At 38.1% G+C, this 24,869-nt stretch overlaps 1 protein-coding gene and 1 pseudogene across 2 annotated transcripts in view; one reads left to right on the top strand and one right to left on the bottom strand.

Annotated features, from left to right (window-relative positions):
* LOC140944916 (kinesin light chain-like) overlaps positions 1-18,580 on the bottom strand; it is a 34,744-nt gene extending 16,164 nt beyond the window's left edge. For both annotated transcript variants that reach the window (XM_073394020.1, XM_073394021.1), the window contains exons 1-8: positions 18,059-18,580; positions 15,341-15,556; positions 14,807-14,879; positions 14,302-14,414; positions 13,877-13,995; positions 5,547-5,634; positions 2,520-2,621; positions 1,756-1,839 (exon numbers count right to left, since the gene is read on the bottom strand). In XM_073394020.1, coding sequence (XP_073250121.1) covers positions 1,756-1,839; positions 2,520-2,621; positions 5,547-5,634; positions 13,877-13,995; positions 14,302-14,414; positions 14,807-14,879; positions 15,341-15,556; positions 18,059-18,289 — 1,026 coding nt within the window. In that variant the 5' untranslated portion in view covers positions 18,290-18,580. The remainder of the gene's footprint in view (positions 1-1,755; positions 1,840-2,519; positions 2,622-5,546; positions 5,635-13,876; positions 13,996-14,301; positions 14,415-14,806; positions 14,880-15,340; positions 15,557-18,058) is intronic.
* A 3,275-nt stretch (positions 18,581-21,855) lies between these two features.
* LOC140944504 (retinol dehydrogenase 7-like) lies at positions 21,856-24,465 on the top strand (annotated as a pseudogene).
* The last annotated feature ends 404 nt before the right edge of the window (positions 24,466-24,869 follow it).

Here is a 24,869-nt window from a genome sequence, read left to right as displayed (position 1 = left end):
GTGCAAGAAATGATGTACTTCACAAAAACAAAGAGAAGTTATTTTCGATTTGCCCCGCCCCCTACCCCCGAAAGTCCCCGACAGGACCGCTTCAAAGTGCTCCCCACCCCGGGGCCCAAATGGCTGGACTTGTTCCTGTGGTTGCGCGGGGGATCGTAACAGGTCTAACTAATTGCACCGTGCATCAGTGTCAGTTTAGCTCAATCAGAAGCCCCTTTTCCCTGGCTAGGTCAAGGTGTGTGCACCTCCTTTAAGTTGTTTTTTTTTTCGGTTCTTACTGAAATTTTTGATCTTTAGGAAATTCACAACGACAGGAGCAGGTTATGGGCTTTTTTCCTACCCCTAATCCTAGATCACGCGAAATTGGGAAATCCCTCAGGTTAGGCAAGAATTCAATAATCCTTCCATAATCATCCATTTTTTCACCGCGTGAATTGGGTATTTTTTAGCTTATTTCGAGGAAATACTTTTTGCTTCAAATCCAGGGTGGGCTTTTAAACACATTTTTTAAGCCAAATAGTTTTTGCGTGAATCTGCTTACCCAAACGTTTCGTATGAAAAACAACAAATACCCGAAAAAAGCTCGTGTTGTTGGTGGTGATGGCATATTTCCGATAAATTCAGTTCAATGTCTCGTGAAGAAGAGTTCAGATCCGTGCCGCGCGCCTCTCGAGGCAAGCGTTCCGTCGAAATGCGAGCCCAAAATCAGCTGGTAAGCGGCCAATCTGTGAAAAGTAACGCAATCTCCTTCGTTTGAGAGCAGCTGAAGATGCTCTTGCCGATGCTGTCCTTGATGTTTTTTTATTTCCAATATCTAGGAAACCCATGCCAAGGTATGAAACATACACTCGTAGGCATTGTTCTGTCCGCTTAAGTCTAATTCCTAGACGCAGAAACGTTGTGCTTTTTGAAGTTTATTACTGTGCTTTGCCCTTTGACAACCTCACGTGTCTCGTGCGTTTGGTAGCAGAAGATGGCTAAACTCTGCTTTTCTTGTTGCAAAACGGCTTTAAATTTTATCAGATCGCTCGATAAACACGTGTTGGTTTTTGATAGCTGATAACGTTAAGCCACTGTTGCTCAAACTGATTTCTTATTGCATTTTTCTCAGTTTTTAGCATCGGCCCGCTGAGTCTGGAAAGCTCAAATTTCAGAAAAGTACTACTTGTATTTTGTGGCCTCAAAAATTTTCTTTTCAGTTGCCCATAGTTTTGAAAACAGATTTTGAAAGAAGAGATAACGCTCTTTAACACGGTATAAGACTTGTTACTGAAATCGAGGCACCAGTCGACGATTTTGGGCTTTGAAATTTGCCATTTTTTCATTGAACGGAAACGTTCAAAATATTGAAAATAATGAAAAATCTCCAAAATATTACCTTTTCGTTCAAACTGAGTAAATCACCACTTAAAATGTGTGCAATTATGTACTCTTTTGAATAAGTTATTTGTTGTCCGCATTACAATGGATTTGAATTTTAAAACGACTTTTTTGTGACAGATGGTCTCGGGCCTGGAAAACCCAGTCCGAGAGCCGCGAAACCAATAACCCCCCCGTACGTGGAAAACAATTATCGGATCGAAGTAAAAATTACATTTATGTTAATAGCTTACCTAGTGCTACTTTGTGAATTTTTTTGAGAATTTTCGATTTTTCACTTTTGTAGACCTCTGGTCGAAATTTACTGACATCCGCTCTTAAGTTTGTCACTATCTTCAATCAACTTTTTTTAAAATGAAGAGCTGTTAAACATACCTCGTCATATTTTCCTTGGTTCTGACACAACAAAGCCAGATTGTTCAGCTGTTTAGCAACATCAGGATGGTCTTTACCCAGTACCTGAAATAAAAAGCCCGTTGCATTGTAATAACGTTGCACACAACAACGCAAAACATGCTACTATAGAAAAAATACAAGCAGTACATGCAGTGCCGTCATACCAATTGCTAAGGGGCTTGAGAAAAAAAGCAGCCGGCCATTCGCCACGGGAAGGAACTGGGCCGAGCTACCTTTTGCAAAGACTTTTGGGACTGTTACTAAGAACGGGGAAAAAATTGGCCAATAGCTGACCGGTGCGTTCCCAGTAACAATAGGCTGATTTAGCAACAGGACGGGAACGTAAGTTGACGACGGGAAAGCGCGCGCAGAGGACTAAACACGACTTCCGGTGCCCAATTTGCCGCTCTGCCATTGGTTAAGCCAGTTGTTTGATCTGCGCGCGCCGTCGTCAATTGACGTTCCCGTTCCGTTGCTAAATCAGCCTAATCCCAGAAACAACTGCGGGACAAATTTCGGCTCCAGTCCCCTTCTCCTTTACAAAGTGGCGGGAAACATGCATGTCAGGAGCCGATCACTCGTGCATGTACAGTGGTAAACGACGCAAAGTGCGGGAATTGGGTGGCTGACAACAAGCGAAGAAACGTAATGCTCAGATCTTGATCATAACACCGCAACAATGTACATTGTAAAACACCGTTGCTTGTTGCTGCAACAGTAATAAACTCAGTAATTCTCCCTACCTTTTCTCTTATCTCCAAAGCTCGTTTGCACAGCGGTTCAGCTTCTTTATATTTTCCTCTTTTACCGTAAAGAACAGCTAAATTATTGAGAGTCGCCGCCACCTGAAATGAAAAGCAGTGAAAAGGTAAGGCCACTTTGGTTTGTTCTTCAACGCCGGAGTTTTTTTTAAGCCAATCTAAATCTACACACAAAAAAATTGGTTTCTCGCGTTTTTTTTGCGGGGGGGGTGGGAACTAGCCTTTTAATACATCATAAACTCGGGAAAACAAGTTTTAGATTTAATCAAAAGCATATAACCCTGGGCCCGGTTGTTCGAGGGCCGATTAGCGATAACCCGGGATTAAATTTTAACGCGGGTTTCTTCAGTTTTCTTTTGCATTTTCTCGGATAATTTTTCCTATTCGTTTTAGAACATCCAATCATCAAATTGCTGACCAAAAGGATAAATCTTAACTTGCTTTTTAAGCTTTTATATCTGAATTCAACTTTCGCACTAGCCCTGGGTTATCTTAACCCCGCTTTGAACAACCCGGCACAGCTGAAGAGTTATATGCTTCTGATTTAATTTAATCTGGTTAATCATCCTGAGGTTGACCATGGTGATGAAGGTGTCTGTACCCAGTCGAAATTGTTCGTTCTACTTGGTCCAGGTCAAATTTTTTTCGTATTTTTTATGCAAGCTGCACTAAATACTTTCCAAAACAGTATCAGATGTAGGAGTTAATGTGTAATACACTCAAAGACAGCAAAATGGCGCGGGGTGCTAAGAACTATTTTTTGCTTTCATTTGTGTTACAAACCCGGGCGGTACTCCCTATCATGGCCTATAAGGAGAGGCTTCCCCGGGAAAGGATACTTTTTTCAGGACTCAGGTTCATAAAAGGGTGGGGATTTCAATAGTTGAAGTATATGAACGGGTAGGGAAATCTGCTGTGTTGGTTTGTAACAATGGCTAACAGATGCATTTTTTGTCAGCAAAACAGTTTGAAAAAACGTTCTGGTTTTGTGAGTTACTCATATTTTAAAAACAGAGCAGTTACATCATTTAAAAGGGATGTAAAGTTCTAAACTGAGTATTTAAAAGGGTTACCATTTGTCGATAGAAGCTATACGGCTTTTCCGTCAAAAATGGTATAAATGGGTAAGGTAAGAGTTTGGACCTCGGGGCGGAACCTCCCCGTATTAGAACTTTTGTTCAGTACCCCTCCCCCCCGCCCCTCACTTCCCGAAATCACATCTTTATTGACAGTGATCTTAGACATTCCCGATCACAATATTGAACTTGAAAGGGGGAGGGTGGGGGCGGTCGTTGTGATAGCTTCAACTTTTCAAATAGATCGCGTGATGACTTCCTTTTTTTGCTGGTTGTTCTATCCCGGTCTTTGTGTGTATCTTCTTATGATCTCTTATAACAACATTTTGTTTGACGTTATATGGTGATCGATAGTTCCACAGCACCACGCCAAAACTGAAATAGACTGCTTTTCAGTTTCTTAAACTTGCGCTTATTTATCAACTTTGTTTGTATAACCATAAGCCCATTAAAATTCTGTGACTCTGAAAGCTATTTATAGTCCCCGAACAGTTCTCTCGCGCTTTCTAAGGAGATAAATTAGCCGCTAATTGTTGAGGGCAGACAATCCAATATCAAAGTGACAAGCAACTGTCAATACATGGAATTATATTTTAACCTAGAAACAAGCACTGAACAAGAAAATGAAGCACTAAATTTATAGCAATAAAATGGCAAAAACTAAATCCTCACCAACAAAAATATAATCATTAATAAAGAAGAAAAACTATTCCGCGTTGATAGCTATGTAGATAATCCACGGACAGTTCGATTTCTGCGGAAAGCGAAAGTTACGATTTTTTGGGGAGAATTTAGACGCCAGTGAAATTCTCCAAGTTCTGAGAAACACACTTCTTGAACACTTTGAGTTTGACACACTTTACGAAACTATGGCAACGCAGATCAGATCATCCCACGACGGTTTCCTCCTAATGCGCTATCAAATGTGAATCTGTTAGGTCATCCTAGGGGAACTCCAGACTTTTCGAAATTACAAGGGCTTGAGTATTATTTTCCCCAAAATTTTAGATGCAATTTTAGACGAAAGTGAGAAATTTTCCGGTTGCCCTCTCCATCGCATTTTTTAAGTTTCCTCCTTTTTTTCTGCGAAAAAAAGCCCAACTCGGAAGTGAAAAGTGAAAATAAAAATCGTAGGGAATTTATTACATAAGCTTCGAAAATTGCACATGAATGGAACGGTCATCTGGAAAATTTAGCAGTCCTCAGGTAATACAAGGCAATATTTGCTTCTCCGAACAGATATTTTACAGAAAACAGTCGTTGAGTTCCCATGATAGATCATCAAGGCACTTAATAGTTCGCGAAGATACCCTGTAATCATTGCTGTCGAGGAATGTTTTGTCCTCTATAGTTTCCAAACCGACCGCTGAAAGCAAATTTACTTCAAACTTGTTTATTTTAAAATTGTTGTTCAAAGAGCACAACTGCGCACAAGAGGATCAGCTAACAGACTCTTGATCGAAGCGTGACGACCTCAGGATGAACACGACACCCCTCTGTCGCTCCTTTTATGGACAGAACTAAGCGATCATTGACAGATCTCTTCAAGAAGTTTCAATTTCAGCAGAAACATTCTCCGCGCCAGTGAAAAAGCAACCGAAATATCTAGCACTCGACAAAGTCTTGAGGGAGGTTTAAAAGCTCGATGCTAGTTCAAACAAAGCGATGATCGTGTTCGGTAGCGCAATTGATCGGAGTGGTGTATATTTGCAAACCGTTAGTCTCGAAAACCCGCAAGCAAACACTACGGTTAAATATGACAAAGCGAACGCGCTCAGTAGACATTATGGATTTCGATTTGTGATTTCTTTTTTCAGATCTTCCTAAACATGCAGGTAAGAGAGGTGCCAATTCTTGCCATTTACTTGCCGTAAACATGAACTGAAGAAAGACACAACCAGACAAATCCTCAAAATAAACACCAGCGACTTACAGCGGGATGATCTTCTCCAAGCGTCTTTTCACGGATGGTCAGCGCATCGTGGAGCAAATTTGCAGCCTCCTTGTACTTGTTTTGATCTCTAAAAGTACAGGTAAGATGTAGCAAGATGTAATTAGAATTTACTCTTAACAACCCTAACTAAAATTAAAGGGAACGTCAAATATATTTATAAAGATTATCGCGTTCTGACGTTTCGATGTTTTCCGATCATGATCTTCTTCAATGTGAAGTGCGACAGAGTTGACATTTAGAAATATCGAAACGCCGTAATATGGTAATTTTTGTAATCAAAGACATTACATTGATCGTGGTCTCTGTGTGATAGAGCTAGTCCCGATAAACGAGCCCTATCATACGGTCACTTCAGTATTTTAACTGAAATGTTTCACCACACATCTAATCTTTCAATCCCAAATAACATGCTGTAAAAATAGCACAATCGGAAAAAATAGCGAAGGAGGTTCATTTGAATCATCACACCAAAGGGTTTTATGCATAGCATCAAAACTTGGAACTTCATTTCAAGTCTCCATCAATTGACTCTATCCTCAACCTAACAGCCCCACAAATAACAACCCAGTTTACGGTTACATCTCGATTACTCGAACCGCTTAGCCTTTATTTTTTCTCAAGAGTACGAGTTTCTGTCCGTAATCTATCGCTGTCGAAATCAACACTTCGGTAACTTTAAATGTTCTCAATACTAAACTGGAACATTTTCAGGAGGTTCGATTTAACGAGATCTAACTACTGTATGTTGTTTTGAAAGTTCTGCATAGGTGACACGCACGAGTTGCATTAGGTTTCCGTCTCAGACAAACGCGCGCCACTAATTATAAGTTTCGACATCTGTTTTCTTGTTTGGAAAGATTAAAAATACTACAACATTTCGGTTTCTTTCACGTGAGGAAAGTTGAGAGTTGGCTCGAAAACAAAAGAATTTATTGCTAAAATTCAGTATCTGAGAAGATATTTACAAAGAGTTATGTTTCATGATCACAACGCATGTTACTTGAGACGCTGCACATGTTTCACGATATGTACCCGACTTCGATTGACTGAAGTACATTTTTGAAGACCAGACTTAGAAGACAAACCTAGAGCTTTAAAAAGAACCAAGACAGAACAATAAAACATTGTTTCTTATGTTTATAGAAGGGTGTCCTTCGATGGGCGGACCCGAAAGGCATTTTGTTCCTCCCTGCTCTGGGAAGGTGGAAAAGACTAATCACTCTCTTTGGGAAAATTTCAAAAGCAAGGGCATCTTTGATGAATAATTCGCTCAGGGTGAGAGCGCAGCATGCCAGGCTCACTTTGAAATAATATATCATGTTTGAAAAGACAAATCAATTATTTTGTACTAGTCAATCAACTGGCGCAGCCAGGGTAATATTATTATGTTACACCCTTTTGTGGAGAAAGCAACCTTTACGGTGCCCAAGAGACACACACTACCACAAGAATTTCTCTAACAACTCTTCAGAGTGTTAAAAATAACTGCATTAAAAAACACACTGTGTGTTACGCTTCGTGCAAACGGACGCAACAACTCCCAAGTCCGTTTGCACGTTGATGAAAGTTTGACCGGTTTCAAACTTTGGGCAACAGCTCCCAACAACACGCACCAACATGCAACAGGGTGTGCAAACGGACGCAAAACGTAGCATCCTACAATGTTGCGAGTTGCTGACCAACAGTGTTGCGTCCGTTTGCACTTTACGGAGGCTGAAAACAACAGTTGTGTTTACAGCCTTGTAGCAGCAGATAACATTTTTGCGTCCATGTTTTTGGTAAATATTGAGGATAAATAGTATGTAGTTACTCTCTCCAGGTGCTTTTAACAAAGACCTTGTTTACGATTTAAAATTAAGGTATCCACCAAGAACGCTCTGTTATTAACAAAAAGTAGTCAAAATATCAACTGTTTATTATTCATGTAGGGATCCGTCAGATTATCGAAGTCGCGAGAACGAGGGCGAAGCACAATAAAGTCAGATTACCCAACCAAAACAGAGGTTTAGGAAGTCTATTGCTATATGTAGAATAGAACTACACTCGACGTCGTTAGTTACTCTTCTACACATGGAGGTACTTCGTTCAAATACTGTCTCAACCATTTCATTTTTCATATTGTGACTCAGTACTGATCAAGCTCGTGTCACCCTTCAATGATCAATAATGGGGTAGATATAATTGTGTTTCCCGTTAAAACATAATACAGTTTACAGTCTACTTAGCATACAACAAAGAGCATCAATTTCTATTTGAATGTTAAATTAAATATTGGCAACTTGATGTTTGTGGGTTAACGCTTATTACCAACATACTGATCGTTTGATGACTAAATCTTCATGGTGAGGGCCCATTGTGCTGAATCGTTTTCATACTCTATCTTTTGTGCTGACATAGCTTATACGTTGAATTGCAGAACGTTTTTGAGTAAGTTCCACCTCTGAAGCTTTTTTAGTAAGAAGGAAGGCAACCTAAATGCGCGCGTGCTCAAATTAGCAACAAACACGACACATTTCCCTGCAAATTTAAATTGTAAACCCCTTCAAACGGCGACCACGATCTTTCAAAACAAAGCACACTTCAGAAACACATATTAGTTTCATTTCAGAAAGTGTAAAGTATTAGACCATCTAAAATCTAGATTAAAGTCGTTGTTCTGCTCTAGTCACCTAACTGAACACATTCTATAGTTCTCACGGTCCTTTCTAGCAGATATACAAGACAGGCCAGAAAAGAGATACCCAGTTTCATTGACGCGTGCTTCAGACAAAGTAATTTTTGCAATGCCATAAATGTTCAGTTTGTATGTCAAAAGACCCCCTTTACACTGCACAAATGTAAACCTCCTGTTTATTTATCCAAGCAGTCTTCTATGCCTGGGCAGCAGATCATTTGATTTTATGCTTTTAGATAATTATGTCTAACTTGACTTCAGAACTATTTATTCACTAAATGCTTTGAATTCCTCAAAGCAATTAATCTTTATTACCAAAGGGCATCTTTGATTATTATGGTAATTATCCTTCAATTTTGTTTTCGAAAAGAAACAATCTTTACCTTAAACCTGAACTGGACGTATCTAACTTTTCAAATGGAAGCTGTACAATTTCCGGATTACGACCTGGCCATTTCAAATTCTAAATTAAAAAAATTGTGCACATTCTGACACTAAAAATGGAATGGCTTCAGTTTCTTCAATTTCTATTTCCCTTGGGAATAAGTTTACTTAAAAAATTTAGAACCTAAGAGATCTATCTTTGAGGCAGGTGGTAAAAGCGAACTCACTGTAAAAAGGGGTCTGTTAACTTAAGGTTATACATTGCTTTTCGTTCGCTTCGATGACAGCATGTTATACAACAGTGCTAGATCACAAAATTTTAGAGAATTCTGTTTTAACTTTGTAACATTTAAAAAATAACAATTATTATAGATCAGAAAATCAAGCGAAAAATTAGATTTCCTCATTGGGCACCACAGATGAATTACACAACGTTTGACTGGAGCTCTTGAAAAGGGACTTGTTCAGAGTGTTTTCTCAGTAAAGAGTTTTACAAGAGAGGATCTCTCTCTGTTACTATCTCATGTAAAACAAATCGTTTCTTTGAAAAAATCCGTAAAATCCATGAGTGTAATCATTCGAATGAAATCTACCTAGCCCTTCCTTTCTCTAGTGCTGTTTATTGCAAACTACTGTTGAATCCATCAGTGTGACATTTTAAAATGAAAGCCACATAGTGAGCCATGGACGTTCCTTAGTGCGATTTACAATCGTGGCACAGTGCATTGTGGTGCAAATAACTGTTGCATAAAAAGTAGACAATTATCAATAAACACGTAATTTCCAAAGTGAAGTGGAATTCTCATATATTCTCAAATTGACATAATAAAATATTGCCTATCAATTACAACTAAGAAAATCATAGACTGACTAAAAGTTGGGAGATTGATCTTGTCAGAAAAACTGTCTTAGGGCTATAGAATAAACATGTGCCTCCTATAATCCTATAACATTACAAGCTATCTAACATTAGTAATACTCCCAGTTGTTTTTTTAAATGTCATTTCCCGTGAAGGATATGACCACAACTTACAAGTCAAAAAAGAAAATCGCCTAACAATTTTTTTTTCATTAAGCCCCCAGCACTTATTAGGGTATTCAATAATATTAACACACCACACATACAAGATTCGTACATGAAATATATCTAAAACTCTTATTTCTGGCATCATCGGTTGCTGCATAAAAAATTATTGTTAAAATAAAACAAGCTTAATACAGTGTTCTTATACCACTATGCTATATAAAAAACTATACACAAGTGATTTAGATCTATACTTGAAGCTAGTTTCTAATGTATTCCAAAAGACCAGATTGTCCATGTACAGTACATTCATGTTTCCCCTCCCTTAGCAACGAAATTTTAGTGCCCCTAAAAATTTCCCTTAGCAACACTCCCTCTCCCTAACCCCCTCCCCCACAAAATATCTCTATTTGTACCTCATTAGCTTGTGTTTTGTTTATTCGGTGCTAAGTGACATGATGTTCTCTAGGGTATTCAACCTTTACCTTTGCATAACCTATGCACACAAATAAACTTGAATAAGACAAAATATGAAAGAGTTCCTGCGAGCAATATCACATGACCTACATTAGGAAAACAAAACATCAAGCTGAAGAGGTCTGTTGGAACTCTGTTTGAAGTACCAATTTTTTTGTTAGCTAGTGTTTATAACATGCTGAAGATGCCTGAACACTTAGGCCACAGATATGGCTACAGAGTCACTGATTGATGAACGTAAATGTTAAATATTTTTTCACATTCTTGTCAAGTACAGTCAAACTCCGTTAATATGGACACTGAGGGGGCCATTGAAAATGTCTGTATTAACAGGGTGCCATATTAAGCAGGTTGAATTTAGAGAAAATGTAAGCGATTTCCTTCCCCAGGGACAGAGCAAACTGTCCGCAATAATGAGGTGTCCATATTAAGTGGGTGTCCATAAAAATGAGGTGTCCATATTAAGCAGGTGTCTGTATTAAGTGGGTCTCCATAATAATGAGGTGTCCATATTAGGTGGGTGTCCATAATAATGAGATGTTCGTATTAAATGAGTGTCCATAGAGCGGGGTTTGACTGCATTGAACATAAAAATTTGTTGGTTGATGTTGTTTCCAGTTGTCTCAAATACACAGATTATGACAAATCATCCCAGATCTGGGTTGTTGCAGGCCCTTAATTTCTTCCTCAAGGAATACTGTACATTCATGTTCATCCAAACCAATTGTTTTTCTACAGATCTTTAGCTGTTTCTAAAATTTTACAGAAAAAACTCGGAACTCACAATGATGGTCAATGATAGCCTTATAGTTTCCAAGTACATTGACAATAAAAAAGGAAGACAAAATGAAGGGGAAGAATGGAGATTTGGGACAAGGAGGGTAACTAAGGGGCAACAAGAATGTGCCACCTATCTTGGTGACAACTTCTAGAAATGTTTTGGACAAGAAAAACTTGCAGTTTCTCAGGCTAAGACAAAAAGACATCACTTTAAAAAACCTGTTATAGTGTTGCTTTTACAAAGCTAGGGGCTTAAACTTAAAATTTTCACTTTTTTGGCAAAAATACATTATAATAATTCAAAATTTATCACTCTTATAAAAATAATTATGCACTATTATGACATCATGCATTTGATAAGTTGCTCAGCAGAAAAACATTAGGAAAATACAAACTAGGAAAATAGAATACTAAAATCTGTTATCACAGTGTTACTTTTACAAAGCAAAGGACTTTCAACTTATAATCTTCATACTATGTTGTTTATTTTCTCCATATTATAGGTGGCATGACACAGCCATTAGCCTGTCTTGCATTGCCGCTCCCACAGGCATAGATGGAAGAGAAAAGACCTGTACGATGTAACCAAAAGTTTTTTTGTCAGTCACCAGTGGATGTGAAAAAAAAAAAAGGATGAAAACTTCCGAAGATGACTGGATATGAAAAATGAATTTTATCAAGATGATGTGATTTTACTGTGTACTTCATAGTGAATTCAAATTGATGGATCCAGGTATCAAGCAAGCGGCAATTTCATTGAAGCAAATAGACCAGTAATTTTCTGTGTCGTTTATCATGCTGTACAAGGTGGTTCCAACACACTTACTATAAAGACTTGATGAATTTCTACAGCGCAACCAAATAAAGGGTAAAAAGCATTACTTTCCTGTGGTACTGTGTTGTGGAAGATGGTTTTAACTTTTGAATCTACAGATGAAATTCTTAAGTGTAACCAATCCAATGAAAGCCACCAAGCAGTTTTCTTTGGTATTGGAGTATTGCTTGCATGCTGTATAGCAAGAATTCATGTTTGATGCTCATTTTTGATAATGAGAGATAATTGACAACACAAAAGAGGTGTAAACTTCACATGACTGTCACTTTTGTTTCAAATTTTAAGTTTGAGTAATTTAACCTGCCATCAAAGGGGAAAGGTGATAATATTATTGTTGTGGGGACAGACGAAGGATAGGTTGGTGATCACCAGAACTGTCCAACACCCAGCATCCACTGTTCTCTCTCAAGTTGTATTGTATTCTCTGCAGATTTCATATAACTTCAAACAAAGAACTTTGAGGTCTGCAAACAACGTTCATTCAAATATTTGATGGAATGACTTCAAAACGCAAGTTAAGACTCTATACATCTGACTGCCACATTTGCACATACTCTTTTGAACATTTCAACAGTTTGATATATTTCTTTTATAAATCTGTTCACTACATTACATTTTAAACATCAAATATTTTTTCCTCTTCACAATCACAATACTTCTTATTTAAGTGCCAGATCAAAATCAATAATGAATTTGTTAAGCTTGTGAAGGAAAAAAAAACTAACAAAAACAAGAAAATTTAGTGTGAAAAGCAACAACAGGTTCAATCATAATCCACATTTCAACAATCTAATTGAATAAGAGAAGAATTTACGTTAGGAAAATATCGAATCACTAACGATGGCTTCAGCATACAAGACTGAATGTTTTCGAAGAGAAAAGAATTAGGCAACTTAAATAGTCAAATAACAAAGTCATTCAAGAAAGGAAAAAAATTTCTTTCTATGATAAAAATTGACAAGAAGCTTCAAGACTGTCTTTATGTTAGAAGAGAGGTATCATTCAATATCAAATAATAATTTGCTACACTTTTTGCTGTAATTTCACTGACTTTGTTGCCCCAACTTTAAGAAATTTGTGGTCAGCTCATCTAAGATTGTCCTTTCTCACATCTATACATTTGAGACTCTAATAGCTGGGCTTGCCACATGTCCACATAAGAACTGTCCAACAGTTTCCTCAACAGTCTCCATCCTTGCCGATAATTTGTCATGTTGATCAAACATGATTTCCGATACAAGTGACAACTCGCTGTCTGTCATAGCACTGTCCACCATGGATGCCTCCGAACTAGCAGCAAGCATAAGCTGTGTGTGCTTGAAGGTTACCCTGTCCAAGCTGTGATCTTCTTCTATGCAGTGTCTCACCGGGTTCATGAGGAAATTAATTATGTCCCAAAGGACATTTTTAGGTAGATCTACAGCTGGGTGCACTATATTGTATCTGATGAGGGAAATGAATGCTAAGATTCTTCATGCCTTGATGCACAATTCAATATCCTGTTGAGTTCATTACACATGTACATGGCAGATGCAAGACAATTATTTTGCCTCCCTATGTTCAAATCATTTCATTTACTGATAAATGTAAAAATGCTGCAGATGTTTGATGTGATTGGTTCTAATAAGCTATTTGTGGATAGGATGAACGGGTTGATGTTATGAATGGGATGATAATACAAGTAGTTGTCTTCTGATTCTCAAGTAGAGTATATTGTTCATAGCAGCTTGTAAAAGAATACTCAACACAACAGATTGTCAATCATTCTGCATGTACAAGGAGTGAGGTATTATGCACTAACATATATATTTATCAATAACATATTATTTATCCTTACTCTCCCTGGTCAATCAAGAAAACTTGAAATGGAGTTGTGCATTGTAAGTGTCACAATGCAAACAAAATCTTGTGAATAACAATAAACAGTTAACATAAAACCTCTATTTGAGGATTAAACATGGTGGTCAGTTTTATACAAGACGAAACTAAGAATATGCGTTCAATAAAACCTTCTTGTCACCTGCAAGAAAGCTTCAAGGAGACATCATACAAGTAACTGTGCATCTGTAAAGCTTGAAGTTAGTGTGTATAAACCTCTTCTCAGCAAAAATAATTAATGGCCCAAAAATTATTACCTGTACACAAGAGCAAGGATATTAAGCATTGTCGCAACATCTGGATGATCATGGCCTGAGGTCTTTTCTAGATCTTCAAGAGCTTGCTTGCACAAAGGAACAGCCACTTCATATCGACCCTAACGGCAGAAAAAGGACTGTCAATCCTCTATAAAGCCCCTGAGGGGGCTTATTTGTTTCAAGAATGTTCAAGGGCAACCCAGGTTCACTTGGTACTCTATTCATAACACTAGAAGAATCCAACTAGATTTACCTTATACATAATCAGTTTCCTGACACAAAGCTTTGATATTCCTATTCATCACGAAAAACTACATCAATGTCTCCATCCGTCTGATTTAACACATCAGTATAATAATTTACTCTAAAGAACATTACATCTTTAATTATTAAAGATGTAACATTCTTTAGAGTCAAAATCCTACCTGAGATGCATACTGTATGACCAAATTGTGAAGCGTTCTTAACCGTGCTGGGATCTCATAAACACCTGACGCACTGGCTGAAGTTGCAGATGATGCTTGACTTAACGTTTCATCTAAAGAAACAGGAAACCAGACTTGCATTATAAATGGTATAAAACTCCAAGTGATTTTGGGAATAAAAGATGTAATCAGCCAGGGTATTACTTTGATTTTTTTAAAACAAATTCTCCTGGTTGGTACTGAGAAATGAAGATAGTACACCTATTGATGTTTAGGGTGTAGTAAACATCCTCAAGATTGTAAATCTTTCCTATATGGCCAACATTTATCTAAGATGTACATAGTACCTGGCCTGTCACAACTGAATTTTGCATAAATGTCTTAGCAACGCTGTAAAAGGTGCAAGTCTCTGTATGATGGACACTTAAAAAAATGAACCTGGCAAAGAGATGGGGAGTGGGAGTTCACTGTATATGACACAAATAATAAAAAAAATTTTACACACCATCAACTTCATCTACTTCCTCTTCATCTTGGGACAGCAGATCGATACTAATATCATTTTCAATCCCCTCATCCTGTTACAATGAATTTAAGTCTGTCAGTACCAACTTCAAATAATTTGGAGTTAATTAAGCTCAACTACAGCAATAATATGTACAAAAATACCATAAATTCAACACCCAGATAAATAAATGACAATGATGATGACGATGATGAGGATAGTTATAATGATGATGATGAATATAACAAGTCAATACAAAGATGTATTTCAAGGAAGTTGCGAAAGGTAAAAATGAAACTGATAGTTTCAATCCTATGGTCTCAACTCTAGCCCACCAAACCACAGTAAATAACAAAAAAATGGCAAAACTTACATGTTTATCCTAATTTGGAATAGTTCCAAGAAGTGCGGGAAACATGAAAATGAAAAATATAAAACAAAAGCCCTTTACTCAAGCTGTGCAACAGTGCACGGGAGAATGTGATCAACACATGATTAATTCGAAGAAGATATCAATAGAATCTACTAACTTACATCATCATATTTTTTAATTGAATTCATGAACTCCAAATGTTTTTTCTCTTCCTCAAGTTGAGCTACTTTTTGTTCACTCTCCTGTAGTTTCTGCTGAGTAACAGAGAGTTCCTCCCGCAGCCAGGCATTTTCTTGGCAAAGCCGTCGCACTTGAGCTTTCAACTTCTGCTTCTCGGCCTCAACCGTACTAAGATGGCTACACAATGCCATCATCACCTGACAAAGGCAGATTTCAAAAGGAGAAGAACAAACTGCATAAACTTTTTAATATTAGCAAGGAGCAAACATCAACCCTGTCAAACCAAAGAATCAATTCTTGACACATTTAACTCACATGTAGTTCTTAGTCTTCAATGGGTGGATAAAATCCCATAGCGCAGACAAACTGCCACAACCTTACCAATATTCTTGCATGTTATTACTTGTATTTTGAAAAAGCAAAAATGATTAATTAAAAGTACTCTAAGGACCTTCACGGCACTGAAAAGTTGAGCAACCACCTTTGTAACATCCTACTTGATTTTTGCCTCTGAGTATGTTTATGATGTTTGTAAACCAATTTTGACTCTTCCTCGTTCCCTTTTTATTTTAAACCACCTGCCACGTTGGCTGTACTTGAATCTTATCTCGGCCAAATGTCTCTCAGAAAGTCAATACAGGAAGCGTCTACCTACCTAAAAAAGTTTGATTTTTCTAAAGGCCAAGTAGTGAAACCATGTAGATTTAAACCTGGATAAAACAGTCAACTATTTTATAGAGGAGACATCTAGAATGCCGTATATCATACCCATACCACAGTTGGAAAAATGTGAAAGTGCAACTAGATGCGATGACAAATTCATTCAACAGAATAATTTTCATAAATTTGTAAATAATTCTTTACGTCACTTTGAGAAAATTTAAAGAATTTTATTGCTTTTACTTTCTAATGATAAGTAAGTTTTGAAAACTGCCACATCAAATGATTTCAAGTATAACACTATGATCTTGTGTAATAAAAGCAATTTGTTAAAATTCTTCAAAACTTTGCATTTTCCATTAATTTATCTTCTTAAACTTTATGACAATAATTAAAACTACTTTAACTATTCAAAAATGCCACTTTCTGTTCTTGGAAAATGGTTAACACCTGTAATCAGCTACAACTTTTGGTAAGAATAAAAAAATGTTTAATCACACCAATAAGGATATTGGCTCAAAGTATTGACTCATTACATTGTTTGAATGCCTCAATAACAGTGCAGAATTCAAGTGGATTTATAGTCATTGATATCCATGTATAATATTAAAGAATACAAAACTTTGTCCTTTTAAAATAGTTATCGCTCTATTTTTTAAGGGCAAAAAACATATCTAAAAACAAATGCACTGTAATTTCCTAGTGGAAGAAATTAGTGGTATGCTGACCATGGGCTATAATCAATCAAGGGTAAAAACCTTATGCCACCTGATAATAATCCATTGTCCAGAAAAATAAGAAAAAAATGATTGTTACCAAATGAGAATAGGTAATAAAACTTGTGCCTTGCCTTTTTAACAGAATCATATGGCAGCTAACAATACTTTTCACATTTTCGACATGTTCTAAAACATGGGTACGGCACAACAGCTATGCTCAGTTTTTCTAGCATTCCCTTTTCGGGTTTTGATTTGTAAATAAAATAAATAGAATTCTTATAAAGACATTTTCCAACTGTAATTGATGATCTATCCGTTGGGTCAGTCCAGTTATTTCTGAAATCTCAGGTAGTTCCCAACACTAGAACAAATTCCTAGTAAAACTTCCTAGTAAAACATGAGTGAAAAGGAAGCTAAAAAGCTGGGAAATGATGATCAATCATGTCTTATTTTTTCAGAGAAAAAAAAAATTGATTAAAACAAACAACAACAACAAAAAAATCTTAATTAGCAAGAATGACCATGGAGGTTTGGCACAATTCATTAACCAATAGAATAAAAAATATTCTTTCTGCAAGGTCTCAAACATAGTTACTGATGACCGCTCAGAAATATTTAAAAAAACAACACTTTGGTTTACAAATGTTTTTTGCATATGATGCTCTACATGATTAACTGTGCCAATTTTATCTGACCAAGAACAGAGGAAATTTTGAATTTGCACATAAGTTAAAAACTATTTTTTCATTATTTTTCTTACCGACTTTTAGTCAGAATTCTAGAAGGTTCTAGAGGGGCATAACTATAGATTTTTACCTATTAACATATCTATTTCTACATCAGTTGTTTTATATCAAAAGGTGAATATTCCACAGAAGTTCATCTACCGTAGCCTCACTTTACCGACAAAAGCTACATTAATTTTCAGATTAATTATCGACAATAATGATAAAATCGATCTGTACGTTGCTGAGCGAAGTTTTCATGATCATATGAAAATTGACCTGACTCATCATATCGTTGGTTGAATGAGTTTTGATCTAAACAAAACATCAACGATAAATTTTAAACTGGCGTTGAAAACAACTCTACACAAAACAATCGAGTCTAAAAAATTAGCTTTCACCCTTTAAACTTGAGAGTTGACAGTAACCTAATTTCTTCAGTTCAAGTGCATGTAGCAAAACCGGTTGTTACCAAGTGCATTAACATTGAAATTAAGCTTGCATACCCTAGATTTTTATGACAACAACCATATTTTCACTTCCACCACGACGAACACCGCAAAGAAAGCTTTTTACTTAAGATTCAATTTCATACCTGAGCCTCTCCTAATCCCAATTCGATCTTCTCGATGGATTCCTGGATAATTGAGCCTTTTTCTCTCTCCAGTTCCGATTCATCTTCATTTTTATCGCGATTAGAATCGAGATTATTCAGCAGTCCAGAGTGTTCATTTTTCAACGTTTCTAACCCTCGAACAACATTTTTCGTGTTGTTGATTATTTCATCTTGTGTCCACTTTCGGTTACCGCTCTCAAAGTTTGTCATATCTCGTCCTGAATGGAATTTTACGTCGTTCAGTGGCTACGAAAATTCAATAGGATACAAAATGGCGTCCTCACGAGTTGTCGACGCGGTAACGCGTACCGCAAGTTTGTCTTCCAAGATAGCGCTTCAACTTCAGCTTTGCATCCAAAACGCTGTTGAAATGATTAAATCCATATTTTGAGTGTCTTACGAACTGATCAGCCCCTTAAGAAGGAGGAAACACACTAAATCAAAGAGCCAAGATTACGCCTCGCCACTTAATAACCTTCATTGCATTGTACGTGTCCCAGTCCACTAAAACGAGACAAATCTCTTCTCTGGCAGAGAGGGGTGGTTAAAACAAAACTGAAAAGGTAGGCTCCCCAGCGGGGTAGCGGGGGAGCTCGAATGGTGGCAAAAATCTAAACCTGAAAACATCCCTGGGGCTTCCAACAAAATCCAAATAAATTCCCTGGACCAAAAGTTTAATATTCGCCGAACTGCGCTGCCGGGACACGAGGACACTACCCGGAATCTTCGCAATTCAGATTGTGTTAGTTGAATACCCCAAAAAATCCCTACTTAAAAACTTGATTGAAAAAAGTACTTGCCAAACTTTCCTACCCCAAACAAACCCGGAATCGAAAATTTCGTCCCCCCAAAAATCCTTCGATCATCCCCGTCACTTGAAATCCGCAGTAACCCCCACCCCCTCCCCCCTCCCCCCCCCCCCCACCGATGAGGTCGGCTCCCAATTTATTTTATCTCTTCTATTTTGGCATTTCTTTAAGTTGAATACGAGAAATTACAACAGAAAGAGAAAATGAAATCATCTACGATTTTTTCCTGGTTATGACAAAAGGGCACAACATCAACCATCAAAAGGGCACAACATCCAAGGGAGGGGGTACTCCCTTTAATGGCCTTTACAGACCCCCCCCCCCCCTGCCCTAAAAGTTTTTCAGATAAAAGTTACAGTTTTAATTTGTAAATTAGTTTAAGTACCGGCAATTTAAAACACTAAAGTTAGGTTTGATGGTTCTATGATCTTGTTCCAGGATGTTTATCCTCTAATTAAATTTGTTAAACGATATGAAACGCGCTAGTCCCTAACGGACTCTGTTAACAAAGTAATTGTCCCGTTCCCGCGAACTAACTTCATGAAGCACAGACAGCTTCAGTTATAGCGGAGCAGTTCTCTGGAACAGTCTACCCTGTGATATGAGAGAGGCTAAATCTTTAAGTCAACTTAAACATTTGGCTCATCTAATTTCTGATTTTTAAAGTCCTGTGTACACGTCATTCATGAAAAACAGGTCTTAGTTAGGTTAGTTGTAGACAGTTTTGCATATTGTGTAGGGTAGTTAGGTTTATTTATAATTTTTTATACTCCTGGGCCGAGTTGTTCAAAGCTGGCTTAAGATAACCCAAGGTTAGCGCGAGATTTGAATTCAGATTTGAAAGCTTAAAAAGCATTTCAATTTTAATTCTTTTTGTCTACAAGTTGATGATTGGTAGTTCTAAAAATTACAGAGAAAATTATCCGAGAAAATGCTTTTGAACATAAGAAATAGAAACCCGGGTTAAATTTAACCCCGGGTTAAGCGCTAATCGGCCTTCAAACAACTGGGCCCAGATGAATTTTACCGTGTTTAAATAAAGAATTATTCTATTCTATTCCATTCCATTCCATTCCATTCCAGCGAGCAGGAGCCCGTAACCCGAAGCGAGCAACTCCCTTACTAGGCCTTTACGGACCAGTTTATTTTTAGAAACATTTTAGGTATAATTTGAATGCCTTAAACAGTGTTAAATCTCTAACTTGGGCCGGGTAGCTGGGGTGAATAGCGGGCGAGCTTGTCAAAATCCCGCCAGCTTCGCAGGCTATTGTCACACTCCTCTGGCTTCAAACAAAGAAAGGAGTCCTGGAATCACTAACATGACCATAGCCGCACCTCCCATCCATGGCACTTTCTTAGCAAGCTCGCACCGGTACCTGTACCAAATTTTGATAACCGTGTTTTCCAACAAAGTGAGTAAACATAATCTTCAAGCCTAGCATATATTGACCAATAAAGTTTTATTCGTCGTTCACTGAATAAAAACCAGGATAAACTATTTCCTAGTATTTTGGAACAAGTGTTACTGATATGCTCCTTCAGATTTAGATTGCCGTCAAACCAAGTTCCGAGACAGGGTTTACTCTTGTATCACCGATCGTAAGGTGATGAATATTGACTTCTCCAACAGCTGTCTAGTTACGACTATCATAAATTCAGTTTCACCATCGTTGATCTTGAGTTTGTCCATAATCATCCACGATCGTATATCCCTAATACAGCGTTCCATTGCGTCTAATGCAGCAGCTTGGCTCATTATGTTGTCGGGCTCGAAAGACAGGTATAGCTGGGCATCGTCCCCATAAGCATGAACAGCCGGCAGGTGATTTTTATAACTTGGAAGAGCTTGCTGGCATAAATGGTGGATAACAACGGCCCTAAACAGGAGTCTTGCGGAACCCCTTGCGGCAAAGAAAAACTGTTCGAAACAGAACCACTAAGAGGGGGTCTAAGAGCAATGCGCTGGGATCTGTTCGTCAAATAGGACAAGAACCACTCAGCATGGTACCTGTCATCCCATAACATGACAACCGCTCAGTTAAGATCTTAAGCAGGGTGACATGTTTCTTATCCATTCGGAGAATGTCACTCTGTAAAGCGGCCTCTGTACTAAAACCGACTGCAAAAGTGCATTAAGGCCAAACTTGGTCATGTGTTTGTGTGTTTGATCAAACACAGCCCGCTCAGTCAACTTCGACACAAACTGAAGATTGCTGACAGGACGTAGGTTACAGAATTCAGCACTCAAACCAGCGCTCTTTAGCAAAGGATTGACCAGTGCTCCCTTCCATTCGTCCGAGAACTGACCAGATGCAAGTGACAGGTTGATGATACTGGTAATTACAGCAGCACATCCAGGCACTTGACCACTAATGGTGTCGGCATCGGGTCAAGCGGGCAAGACTTCTTGTTTGATTTCTGAACGAGTCAGCTTGCACATCTTCTAACCAGCATAAGATCATCTGGGAGTGCGTCACGGGAGGTATGATCGACGTCAAAAGCGTCAATGTCACAACGAAAAAGTCTTACGAAAAATCTGCCGATATCATTGGCTAGGGCCACCCTATCATCGTAGTCCGGAGAGGATAACTCATTTGTCTTACAAAGGAGTTTTGAATTTGGTCGCCCTGAATAATCGACCCTGATCAGCACTGTTCTTGGTGATTAATTTGGAAAAGAACTCCCGTCGGGCCATATTCATGATTTACGTCACATAGTTCCTTTTCTTTTTCAAGTCACTAAAGCAGGGGGGGGGTGGGGGGCGGTGGGGGGCTGGCAACGGCCTTTGATTGGTCCATTTAGGCTGCAAAACAGTCGGGTTTAAAATTTTCTCAAAATCGGTTTAGCGTAGCTTCAGAGCTACACGCGCGAAGCGCGCGACCCTGACAAGTGCTTGTTTGACTGCTCGCACGTACTTGAATATGCAAAAACACGCACGAACTACCGCACGAACTGGTCACGCATTCCGCAACCGATATGTTTGGTGAATTAGTTTCTTTTTTGTTTTCTCTTCAAAGCTTTCTTTTGGTGATTATTCTTATTGTAACACTCTATGCCATTTCTTGCCTTCTGTTCCCTGATGTTCCTGTTTCTGACTTGGAGAAAAAAGCCGTTCTTATCACTGGATGCGACAGTGGTTTTGGTTACGAGCTCGCAAAGAAGCTCGATTCTCGAGGTTTGCAGGTTTTTGCTGGATGTCTCACTTCAGATGGACAAGCTAAGCTGAGAAGTGAGTGTTCTACACGGATGACCACGTTAGAACTGGATGTTGTGAATCAGAGCGATATACAGAAGGCTTTAGAAGTTGTCCAATCACTTCTATCCTTGAGCGGTACAAACGGTACGTGTCATAATTTTCATTTACCCCCCTTCAACAGAACAAAACAGCTTCTAACGGAACTATAGAGACAATGGATCTGTCAGTTATTTCAGAATAGTGCAGTCCGACTCAGCAGTGATCATGAAGCTTTGCGTGACCTCTTTATTTGTGGGGGTTCTGGAAACAAATATTTTGCCCCCCTGGGAACAAAGTTGTCTCTGGAAGATTGAGCAAATCTTCGCGAATCCACGCAGCAAATATAAGGTGAACAGAACAGTGTTAATTCCTCGAAAATCGCAACCTGATTTGTTGCAAGAAAGGTTTGATTCGTGGGAGTAAAACGTGTAACATTGTTATTTAACTCGTTTTGCAGAAATTTTGCAAAACAAGTTGAGTGTTTTTGATGCTAGTTTTAGCGTATCATAGTCATATTAGACCTCTTTCGCATCATATTTTCTTATCTTTGGACAAGTGAATGTGAATGGTGAGAAAAGGTACGCGCAGAGTCATTTGAAAGATCACGAAACATTGCAAATTCACAGATATTCCACAGACGTGACGTGAAAATGGCTGGGTTAACATTGCCATATTTGGATTGGAAATACTTTAGGTTTGAAAATTTGGATGTACCTGTTTCACACGACTGGCCGTGTATGGAAACGGCACTTGACCTATGCCAAGAAAGTAAAACTCTAAAAGAACACTATTTGCTCCCTAAAAATTGTACTGGCCCCCTTTCTAAGCCTTTAAAAATTGCGTAGGCTAACTCAACCCTCGAGTTACATCAAGGTAAGCTTTCTCTGGTGTCATCCATTTTTTCCCCTAATTTCTTGGCATAAGTAATGTTGGGCTTATAACTCCATGTGAGAATTTTGTTTTTGTTCTGAGGCTGTTTGCCAGAATTTTTGACTGAAATGACCCCCCTCCTCCACCCCCCGCCCCATCCTCAGGAGTCTAATGATGGGCTTAACAGCACAGGACATGGCACTCACCATGCCCTATGGGTCATCTGTCCACCATTTTGTCTTGATATAACTCATTTTTTTCGGCTGTTCCACACAGACAGCCTGATAATGATGACTAAATGAATGATTTCTTTCAGGTTTATGGGCTGTAGTAAATAATGCTGGGATTGCAATGCTAGGCCCTTTTGAATGACAGACCATAGAAGAAATGAGGAGAACGGTTGATGTTAATCTCTGGGGAATGGTGTTGGTAACTAAGACCTTTCTACCTTTACTCAAAAGAACGAAGGGCCGTGTTATTAATGTTGCCAGTACATCTGGAAGAGTTGCTAGCCCTGGTGCCATGGCATATTCCATTTCTAAGTATGGTGTGGAAGCTTTCTCAGATTGTTTGCGTAATGAAATGAAGCACTTTGGAGTTACAGTTCACATTATTGAACCAGGAAACTTTAAAACAAACATCTCAAGTGTTGAGAAAAACTGCCAGCAGTTAGAAAGGTTGTGGGCAAAACTTGATATAGAGACAAAGGAAAGTTATGGTAAAGGATATTATGACCAAGGTATAGTGACAATGCTATTTAAACTGGTAATCTTAGTTGATATCCATATTGAAAAGAACTCACACTTGATAGAGTTGATCCCCTCTTCTCCATGGGTATATTCTCCCACAATACTCAGTGTGAGACATAACCATGAAGGACTATGGCTTATCTTATGCACCTTAAAGTGCAAGTTAAACTGAAGAAATCAGAGTGGCTGAGTGTGGTGAACAAAATAATAATTATTAGAATTAATTTCACACAATTATTCCCAGCCACTCAGCTCCATTCATTTGCCTATCTTCAGGGAATCAGAATAATTTTCCATGGAATCAGAAGTTTTGTACCTATGAGGGCCAACTAAATGCCCCCATCATTCGGTGCAAAGTAAAGCTGAAAACTGAGTTACCGGTAACTAAGGTTCATATCCATGCTAGTAGTGTGAAGATATTATTATAAGAAATTCACCATTTTTCTATCCTGTACTTTCAGCCATCACTTTCATTTCCACCATGTTACCATTGCTTGGATCCACGAAAATCTACAAAGTGGTTAATGTTATGGAGCATGCTATCACATCTACTCGGCCAAAATTACGGTACATGATAGGATGGGATGCCAATCTACTTTGGAGGACTGCTTCTTTTCTACCATCAGAGATGCAAGATTTAGTTTATTTTTCTTTTCCAAAACCCCAAGAAATTTCAGATTGCAAGGATGAAAGAGAAAGTAAGATGTAAGAAACATGGAAGTCTTGACATTATTTGACAAAGAGTGACTGCGATACAACCATGACAAAACCCTTAAAGACATTAGAGCAGCAATGCTTGTAGAGCTAATGGACATTTTTCTTGATTATGTATCATGAGGTCATCGCTTTTCCATGGATCTGTATAATAACAATTGTACTGGAATAATGGTAATGGATCATAAATGTAATTAAAACTAATTATTGTTTTAATCCTCATTTTCATAATGAGGTATGGGTAGTTGTGCTCTGGGTAGTGGCTATAGATGATGATGATGATGATTAAGACAATAGCCGATCAATAAACTTATGTTTACACAGAGAGAGAAGAAATACATTGTTGTTGAAAGTGATGAGAAACATCTATTTCTGCATCTTCCTAAAGAGATTGAAAGAAAAGAATTATTTCG

Source organism: Porites lutea, chromosome 7, assembly GCF_958299795.1.
Source record: "Porites lutea chromosome 7, jaPorLute2.1, whole genome shotgun sequence".
Classification (NCBI taxonomy): Eukaryota; Metazoa; Cnidaria; class Anthozoa; order Scleractinia; family Poritidae; genus Porites; species Porites lutea.
The sequence above is the reverse complement of the archived record's forward strand: the minus strand, read 5'-3'. Positions and strand labels throughout refer to the sequence as shown.